This window comes from Trachemys scripta, chromosome 3, assembly GCF_013100865.1.
Source record: "Trachemys scripta elegans isolate TJP31775 chromosome 3, CAS_Tse_1.0, whole genome shotgun sequence".
In the NCBI taxonomy this organism is placed as follows: domain Eukaryota; kingdom Metazoa; phylum Chordata; order Testudines; family Emydidae; genus Trachemys; species Trachemys scripta.
Genome location: NC_048300.1, coordinates 31875883 through 31886197, shown reverse-complemented (window position 1 = coordinate 31886197; position 10315 = coordinate 31875883). Strand labels below are relative to the sequence as shown.

The 10315-nt window shown below is 39.7% G+C and overlaps 1 protein-coding gene across 4 annotated transcripts in view; it reads right to left on the bottom strand.

The window, feature by feature from the left end:
- Positions 1-7555: 7555 nt before the first annotated feature.
- Positions 7556-10315, bottom strand: part of ACYP2 (acylphosphatase 2) — a 145107-nt gene continuing 142347 nt past the window's right edge. For 3 of the 4 annotated variants that reach the window (XM_034764388.1, XM_034764387.1, XM_034764390.1), the window contains one exon: positions 7556-8230. In XM_034764388.1, coding sequence (XP_034620279.1) covers positions 8116-8230 — 115 coding nt within the window. In that variant the 3' untranslated portion in view covers positions 7556-8115. The remainder of the gene's footprint in view (positions 8231-10315) is intronic. The other variant, XM_034764395.1, reaches the window with a different exon arrangement.

Genomic DNA, 10315 nt, shown 5'->3' with positions numbered 1-10315 from the left:
GAATGGTAGGAGGGAGAGTAAAATAAAGACAATGGATTTCAAGAAGGCAGACTTCAGCAAACTCAGGGAGTTGGTAGGTAAGATCCCATGGGAAGCAAGTCTAAGGGGAACAACAATTTAAGACAGTTGGCAGTTTCTCAAAGAGACATTATTAAGGGCACAAGAGCAAACTATTCCACTGCGTGGGAAAGACATGAATATGGTAAGAGACCACCCTGGCTTAACCAGGAGCTCTTCAATGATCTAAAAATTAAAAAAAAAAAAAAAAAAAAAGTCCTACAAAAAGGGGAAACTAGGTCAAGTTACAAAGGATGAATATAAACAACACACACAAGTATGTAGGGACAAAATTAGAAAGGCCAAGGCACAAAACGAGATCAAACTAGCTAGAGACATATAGGGTAACAAGAAAACATTCTACAAGTACATTAGAAGCAAGAGGAAGACCAAGGACTAGACCCCTTACTCAATGAGGGGGGGGGGAAGGGGACAATAACAGAAAATGTGGAAATGGCAGAGTTGCTTAATGACTTTTGTTTCGGTTTTCACCAAGAAGGTAGGTGGTGATTGGACATCTAACATAGTGAATGCCAGTGAAAATATAGTAAGATCAGAGGCTAAAATAGGGAAAGAAAAAGTTAAAGATTACTTAAATAAGTTACATGTCTTCAAGTCACTAGGGCCTGATGAAATGCATCCTAGAATACTCAAGGAGCTGACTGAAGAGATATTTAAGCCATTAGTGATTATCTTTGAAAAGTCATGGAAGATGGGAGAGATTCCAGAAGACTGGAAAAGGGCAAATATAGTGCCAATCTATAAAAAGGGAAATAAGGACAACCCAGGGAAATACAGACAAGTCAGCTTAACTTCTGTACCTGGAAAGATAACGGAGCAAATAATTAAGCAATCAATTTGCAAACATCTAGAAGATAATAAGGTGATAAGTATCAGTCAGCATGGATATTCCAAGAACAAAATCGTGTCAAACGAACCTGATAGTTTTCTTTGACAGGGTAACAAGCCTTGTGGATAGGGGGACTGGGGGGGAGAGAAGTGGTAGATGTGGTATATCTTGACGTTAATAAAGCTTTTGATGCTGTCTTACATGACCTTCTCATAAACAAGCTAGGGAAAATGCAGCCTACATGGAGCTACTATAAGGTGGGTGCAAAACTGGTTGGAAAACCATTCCCAGAGAGTCATTATTAATGATTCACAGTCATGCTGGAAGGGCATAATAAGTGGGATCCCGCAGGGATCAGTTCTGGGTCTGGTTCTGTTCAATATCTTCAACAATGATTTAGATAATGACATAGAGCATACACTTATAAAGTTTGCAGACAATACCAAGCTGGGAAGGGAACAATCAGTTGCACACATACAAAATGACTGCCTAGGAAGGAGTACTGCGGAAATGGATCTGGGTATCATAGTGGATCACAAGCTAAATATGAGTCAACAATGTAACACTGTTGCAAAAAAAGCAAACATCATTCTGGGATGTATTAGCAGAAGTGTTGTAAGCAAGCCACAAGAAGCAATTCTTTTGCTGTACTCCACACTCATTAGGTGTCAACTGGAGTATTGTGTGCAGTTCTGGGTGCCACATTTCAGGAAAGATGTGGACAAATTGGAGAGTTCAGAGAAGAGGAACAAAAATGATTAAAGGTCTAGAAAACATGACCTGTGAGGGAAGATTGAAAAAACTGGGTTTGTTTAATCTGGATGTAGCAGGGCGGACTCACCGCTGTGGCACCTCCAGCTGGTCGTCTCTGGGAATTAGCTCACTTTCCAGCCAGGAGCGCCCTCTGCAGGCCGGTGATCCACTACCGTTTGGCCCCCATGTCCCTCCCGGACCCAGTGCCCCATTATCTGGGATGCTGCCCCCTGGCAGTAACCCCTCAGTCTTAGGGTCTACCCTCCCCAGGGAACCCCCACCCACTATCCCCACCTCACCTCAGTATAAGGCTCCTGCCAGTCATCATCTAGCCCCATGCCCTGGGGCAGACTGCAGTATCAGCCTACTCATCACTGGCAAAGTTGGGTTTCAACCTCCTGCCTTGGCCTACCCCCAGTACCCCTTGGCCTTCTGCTAGACTGGAGCTTTCCAGGCAGCTGCTCTCAGAAGCTAGAGGGAGTCTATTGAGCTCCTGGCTCCCAGCCTCTTATATAGGGCCAGCTGAGGCCTGATTGGGGCGTGGCCCAGCTGCAGCTGCTTCCCCAATCAGCCTAGTAGCTGTTTCCCCCTGCAACAGCCTTCTCCCAGGGCAGTTTAAGCCCTTCAGGGCAGGAGCAGGTAACCAGGATAAGAGAAGACTGAGGGAACATGATAATAGTTTTCAAGTACATAAAAGGTTATTACAAGGAGGGAGAAAAATTGTTCTCATTAACCTCTGAGGATAGGATAAGAAGCAATGGGCTTAAATTGCAGCAAGGGAGGCTTAGGTTGGACATTAGGAAAAACTTCCTAACTGTCAGGGTGGTTAAGCATTGGAATAAATTGCCTGGGGAGATTTTGGACTCTCCATCATTGGAGATTTTTAAGAGCAGGTTAGACAACAACCTGTCAGGAATGGTCTAGATAATACTTAGTCCTGCCATGAGCTCAGGTGACTGGACTAGATGACCTCTCGAGGTCGCTTCCAGTCTCATGATTCCATGATTATGGAGTTCTCTTTATATTTTGTTCCAATTGTCTGGTTTTCGAGCAGTAGTAAGTGCTGGTTTCTTTTGTTACATTCCACTGGTCTACAATTTTTGAGAAGTCGTCTGCTTCAGAGATAAAATGTGCTATTTATTATGTATTTTTATGTGCTGAATTCAAATATGACAATTAAAACAACTGATTGACTACTGTTTCTAAGATATTTAAGTTTTTACATTTTATGTCTATGTATATTGTGTAGATAGTAGAGTTTTAATCATAAATTGTAAACCTAGGTCTTTTCATGTGTTTATGGTTGCTTTACATGATAATATTTCACCTGTCCTGTTTATGTAACATTTTAAAAATCAGCAAAAGGGTTATATAAATAAAATGTATTATGAAACAAAAGGCAAAAAACCATTATGTACATAGTTTAGTCCTATTCAGGGTCTACTCGGCGCTTCTTGGCTTGTCTCTTGTATTCATTAAATGGAGCATCTCTTGTCATTGTCCAGCAATAGTCTGCAAGCATTGATGGGCTCCATTTGCCCTGATAGCATTTTTCCATTGTTGCAATGTCCTGGTGAAATCGCTCGCCGTGCTCGTCACTCACTGCTCCACAGTTCGGTGGAAAAAAATCTAGATGAGAGTGCAAAAAATGTATCTTTAGTGACATGTTGCAACCAAGGCTTTTGTATGCCTGGAGGAGATTTTCCACCAACAACCTGTAGTTGTCTGCCTTGTTGTTTCCGAGAAAATTTATTGCCACTAACTGGAAGGCTTTCCATGCCGTCTTTTCCTTGCCACGCAATGCATGGTCAAATGCATCATCTCGAAGAAGTTCACGAATCTGAGGACCAACAAAGACACCTTCCTTTATCTTAGCTTCACTTTACCTCCATGGAAAATTTCCAAGGTTACTGAAAGCTGCTTGTGTTTTGTCAATGGCCTTGACAAAGTTCTTCATCAGACCCAGCTTGATGTGTAAGGGTGGTAACAAAATCTGCCTTGATTCAACAAGTGGTGGATGCTGAACACTTTTCCTTCCAGGCTCCAATGACTGTCGAAGTGGCCAATCTTTCTTGATGTAGTGGGAATCTCTTGCACGACTATCTCATTCGCAGAGAAAACAGCAGTACTTTGTGTATCCAGTCTGCAGACCAAGCAAGAGAGCAACAACCTTCAAATCGCCACAAAGCTGCCACTGATGTTGGTCATAGTTTATGCACCTCAAAAGTTGTTTCATGTTGTCATAGGTTTCCTTCATATGGACTGCATGACCAACTGGAATTGATGGCAAAACATTGCCATTATGCAGTAAAACACCTTTAAGACTTGTCTTCAATGAATCAATGAACAGTCTCCACTCATCTGGATCATGAACGATGTTGAGGGCTGCCATCACACCATCGATGTTGTTGCAGGCTACAAGATCACCTTCCATGAAGAAGAATGGGACAAGATCCTTTTGACAGTCACGGAACATGGAAACCCTAACATCACCTGCCAGGAGATTCCACTGCTGTAGTCTGGAGCCCAACAGCTCTGCCTTACTCTTGGGTAGTTCCAAATCCCTGACAAGGTCGTTCAGTTCACCTTGTGTTATGAGGTGTGGTTCAGAGGAGGAAGATGGGAGAAAATGTGGGTCCTGTGACATTGATGGTTCAGGACCAGAAGTTTCATCCTCTTCCTCTTCCTCGTCTGACTCAAGTGAGAATGATTCTGGTGCATAAGGAACTGGCAGTCCTTCTCCGTGGGGTACTGGGCGTATAGCTGATGGAATGTTTGGATAATGCACAGTCCACTTTTTCTTCTTTGACACACCTTTCCCAACTGGAGGCACCATGCAGAAGTAACAATTGCTGGTATGATCTGTTGGCTTTCTCCAAATCATTGGCACTGCAAAAGGCACAGATTTCCTTTTCCTGTTCAATCACTGGTGAAGATTTGTTGCACAAGTGTTGAAGCATATGTGTTGGGCCCACCTCTTGTCCTGATCTCCAATTTTGCAGCCAAAATAAAGGTGATAGGCTTTCTTAACCATAGTGGTTATACTGCGCTTTTGTGATGCAAAAGTCACTTCACCACAAACATAGCAGAAGTTATCTGCACTGTTCACACAAGCACGAGGCATCTCTGCTCACTTTGGCTAAACAGAAATGTGTCCCTTTGCAAAATCAAATACTGACAAATAAGAGAGCACGACACTGTATGATTTCTAGAGCTGATATAGGGCAATTTGTTCAGCAGAGTGATGTAAGCTTCGTTATGATTGCATCATCCATGACTTCTAGGAATAACATGATGCAATTCATATCATGTATGACACAATAGCAGCTTCAGATTGCATCATTTATTGTTTTGCCTAAAAAGCAAGTACTGTCCAAACCCAGTCATAGATTTATTCATAGATCCAGTCAAAGATGTATTTTAGTCATTTCTGATTTAAATTGAGATCCCTTCCCTTTATAACTCACTTATCCTCCGCCATTCCCAAGTCAAGGGTCGTATATACTGACCCAATAGCATATCTTGAAAACTAGAGCCAAGCAACAATTTTAAGCATCATTTTCGTTCTCAGTGACCCAGAATTAGTAAAGTTTGACTACATTTATTTCAGAAGCATTTTGGCTGTAGAGCAGTGTTATTATTATCGCCACCATCTTAGACCCACATCCTGCAACTGGATCTACGTCTGTGGGCAGACTCCTGAGCCACATAAAGCTGCATTGACTTCGATGGACCTCTATATGGGTGGACCCTTCCTTTGGCACAGAGCCACACTGAAATCAGTGGGGCTTTTTCTGAGCACAGAGGTCTGCCCACATGGATGCTGTGATAAATGAAAGGGGTGAGGGTACCTCCCTTTTATGGACGCAGCCAGTCAGTTAGCTATAAAATCCCTCCTAGTAGCTGTTCTCTACTTGCTTTACCTGTAAAGGGTTAAAAGTCGCTGCTATGCATAGGTAAAAGGAAGTGAGTGGGCACCTGGCCAAAATAGCCAATGGGAAGGCTAGAACTTTTTGAAATTGGACAAAGACTCCCCTTTTGTCTGTCTGTTGTTGTTCTCGGAGGAGGCAGACAAGGCTCCAACTATGCTATAAGGAGCTTGGAGCCAAGTATGAAAAATCCTCGGTATTATACCTAGAAACTACTCATTTGAAACCCCAGATATGTAAGTAGATCAGGAAATGTCTAGGAAGATGCGATCAGGTTTATCTCCTTTTATTTTTTTATGGCTTGTGGACTCCTCTGTGCTAACCCCAGGTGCTTTTGTTTTGCTTTAACCTTTAAACTGGACCTCAAGAAACTATTCTTGATGCTTAATCCTTGTATTTGCTCTTTTTAAATCTAGCAATAGCCTAAATTCCCAGATGTATTTTCTTTCTTTTGTTTTTTTTTTTAATAACATTTACCTTTTTTTATGAACAGAATTGGATTTTTGTGGCCTAAGAGGTTTGTACATATTTAATTAGCTGGTGTTAACAGCTGATTTCCTTAGTTTTTCTTCTCAGCTCTTCCCTGGGCGGGGGGAGGGGGGTGAAAAGGCTTGAGGGGACCCCACAGGAAGGAATTTCCAAGTGTGCCTTCCTAAGCTCTCAAAGGGGTTTTGTACTTGGGTGGTGGCAGCATATACCAATCCAAGATCAGAGAAAAGCTGTAACCTTAGGAGTTTAATAGAAACCTCGAGTGGCTAGTATTAATTTTTAGAGTCCTGGCGGACCCCCACCTTCTTCATTCAACGTGCCAGGGTGGGGAATCAGCCTTGACAGATGCAATTGCAGGCTCAGGACCTTAATTTTAACTATAGCTCATTTCCACATTTATCTACTGTCCTTTCTACTCTCTGCCCTTCTCTCCATAACTTTGCTCAACACAATAATAAAGCAATCCAGCTGAAAATGCTTTAACCTGTGTGGTGTATCAGTGTAATAGGTATTGTCATAGAAGTTGTAAATCTTTTAGGCCTTGGAAATGCAAGACATCCTCTGTCTGATGAGTATATATCAGCTATTGAACTGATATTACACTTGGACTTTGCCATTTACAATTTGAATTGAACAAGGATTATTCATGATGACTTCAACAAAGAGTGTTTGTGGATAATCACAAAAGCTGTGTGTAGTTTGAACTATAATAATCTATAAATAACTCTTGCAACACTAAAATGAAATCTTCAGAGACCCATGTACAAAAGACCCAGTGAAAATAAATCTAGTTGTCAGCAGAAATACAAAGTTCTAGCTACATCTTGTAGTTCACGTGATAGACAATCTCAAATATGCTGTATTATGAAATAAAAAAAATGAATTTAATGCTTGAGGATGCTGGTGTATCAATGCCATCAGACTGACTCTATATATCTCTAGAATATGTATGGATCAGCCAGTGGAGATGGCAGTGTAAATCTCCACACAAAGCCTGCCAGTATGCTTTACTCCTGATTTGGAAGGACCATATCTAGGATTGAGGAAAATTCAGCCTCTGTAACGATGTATTTCTTGGCCTCTTTGTCTTAAATACCAAAAAGATGAGAATTAGGCATCAGTCCTACAAAGACTTATCCAAGTGCTTAACTTTTAGCATATGAGCATTAACTTCAGTGGGACTACCGGTGCTCAATATAATGTACTTGGTTAAGTCTCTGCAGGATCAGGTCTTAAGTGATAACCCTAGTTAGTGGTGATTTTTGTGATGCAAATAGTTGGCCATTAGCTATGAGACTAAAGCCATCAACTCATATCATATAGGTCACCATAAAGAAATCAGATGGAAGTAACTTAGTCAATATTGATCCTGGCTGGGATTGGACAAAAGATCTATGAAAGACTATATATCTCTATATCCCATATCCTGAGCTACCCAGACATCATTATGGAAAGTTTTTAATCAGACTTGACTGGATATGTTTTAAAGGTAAAACACATTTATTTTAGAACACTTGCTACAGCATCAACTAATTATTACAAATAATACAAGAGAACTTTACAATTCATAGCATATAGAATATACTACTGAACATTGCTGTGATCCTGTTTAAAGATTACTTAAAGTATTTAAACATTTTTAATTATGTCACAGTGAAATTTAAGTTGTTTTCTATTTGTTTGTTTTTTAATATATATAAATCATATTTTATTGGGCAAAGACTAGATTCTGTATGATCATATCTTACAAATCTCACTGTCCACTAGTATTTGCTGATTTTGCAGTTGTATATTTTTATTGATTTTTTATACTTCCTTCTAAGTAAATTATATATAAATTGGCAATGTTGGTAAAGATTTACATTATGAAATTTCTAATACAGTAACTGACAGTCCTACATTATGTAAAAGGGGTATTTTTATACTTTAGTATGAAGCAGACATCAAAAAAAGTGCTGTCATGCTATTTTATGGAGGCACAGAAATTACTATGCAGCTGAAGCATTATAATTTTGTGCTTAAAGATTTCTTCCTCCATTAGTATCTAGTGCTAAATCCTGAGAAATCAAGCTTGGAGATTTCCTTCTCATTAAAAAAGTTGGTTCGGTCTATGCGAGAACTGGGACTTCCAACTTTACTCAGCCAGGCCTTCCTGAAAAATAAAATAAAAATAAAAGCATGTTAGAATAAAATGAACCGCATGTGTGGCATTTGCTCTTTTGTCGTGTTTTCTACTTAAAGAGCTTATGAAGCTCAGCTTTTCAATGAGGAAATTAGTCCTGATAAATGGTTTCCAAATATGTTGTTATCTCCCTCAGCTGTTTTTCCCCTTTTCTCTTTACAAGCAAGATAAAACTATTTAAATAGTAAATAAAATTGTCAGTGTTTCAAAATACATTGTGTTACATTGTGAATATTACATACAATTAAATCTGGACTCTGAACAAAATTTTCATTGAAGTAGGCTCCTTAAGGGTGCATTATTAAAATGAATACTCAGTTTTACCTACTTTAATTATGTCATTCATTATAATAGTGTGTGTTTACAAAGTTAATAGAATACTCATTGCAAGCACCCGAGCACTATATACACTAAAAAAACAGTAACAAGAAAGGATTATCATACCCCGGAATGTCTGAGGGGGCCAGAGAAACCTTAAATCAAACAGCATACAAACTACATTAAGAGAACGTTATTGAGTTTGCAAGTCAAGTATTAAAAAGTTAGGAAATGCCAGAATTTAGGCTGTCTGCGCAACATTAATTCTGTCCTTGCATGCATGTGCATAATAAACAGTCTTTAATTACATAAACACATTGTTTTTCCTCCACATGACACTGAAATTAATAGGACTACTCCTGGAGTAAGGTACTACTCAGTGTGAGTAAGAGTGGCAGAATCTGGCCTTTAGTTAATACTTTGTTCCAGATAAGAATTAGCAAACCTTTCCAATTTGCTATTTTCACAATACACTCTACAAATCTGGTGCAGAAAAGTTTTTCTAACTTATCATCCTTCTCAGCATCACTCACGGTAAATGGATCTGCAATGATTTATCAACACAAACTTCCTAAGGGTTTAATTTCTCTTATTTATTTGAGAGAATAAAATATGTTAAAGTATTTTTATTTGTTTGTTTGTTTATTTTTTTTTAACCTTGCTATCAGGTACCTGTAAGACTGCACCCCATATTCTTCATAATGATATTCTTATAATATGATTATAGCATAATTATGATGCATTTTATGCAAGACAGGTCACATGAGAGATCATTGAAAATGTTGTTATTCGCTGAATATTTTTATCCTATTTGTATGCATGTATCATTTTTCTATCTGAAGTTATGAATATTGACTATGTATCTGTATTTCAAATGTAGTTACACTTGGGTAATGCTCACTAGGCAAGATGTTTTCAGTCTAGCTATCTGGTTGGGAAAGGCCTATTCAGGGTAATGAGCCATTAGGGAAAACAACAGGCCTTAGGAAAAGCTTATTTCCCACCTGGTGAGCCTTCCTGGGAGTACTCCAGACAGCCTGTAAGTAATGGCTGCTAGGACTCCACAAGGTCATGTGACCAGGCGACATGACTCTGGACTTCATTTTGGGGTGTCAGTGTTTTTCCACAAACTGAGTTTGGGACAAAGGATTCCTGGCATATGCTAAAGCTATGTAAGGCAGGGGGTGACATCATCTGCTGCTCTTCACTCCCCACACAAGAAGACTCCTGGAAACACCTGAGGAATAAAGACTGAACTGGGGGAAGTGCTGGACCCAAACTAAAGGGATTTCTAGCTTGCATATGAAAAACCTGGGGATTCCAAGCTGTAAAGCAGTACAGCTTGTCCCTTAAGACCCTGCAAGCCTGCTCGTACCCCAGGAGTCAGGGTGAGAAACTGCTAATTCATATCCAATCTATCTACTATGTTAAGTTCAGTTTGTGTTTTTTGTTTATTTGCTAGGTACTCTGCTTTGAGCTGTTTGATATCACTTATTATCACTTAAAATCTATCTTGTTGGAATTAATAAACTTATTTTATGCTTTAATCTAAACCAGTAAGTTTGGAGTGAAGTGCTTGGGAATCTTAGCTCAGGGGCCTGTTGCCTTTCATCTCCACATTGAGGGAAGGATGAACTCTATGAGCTCATACTGTACAGTCTCCTGTACAGTGCAAGATGGTATAATTTTGGGTTTATACTCCAGTGGGGGGCTGCGTACCTGGGTTATCTTGGCTGT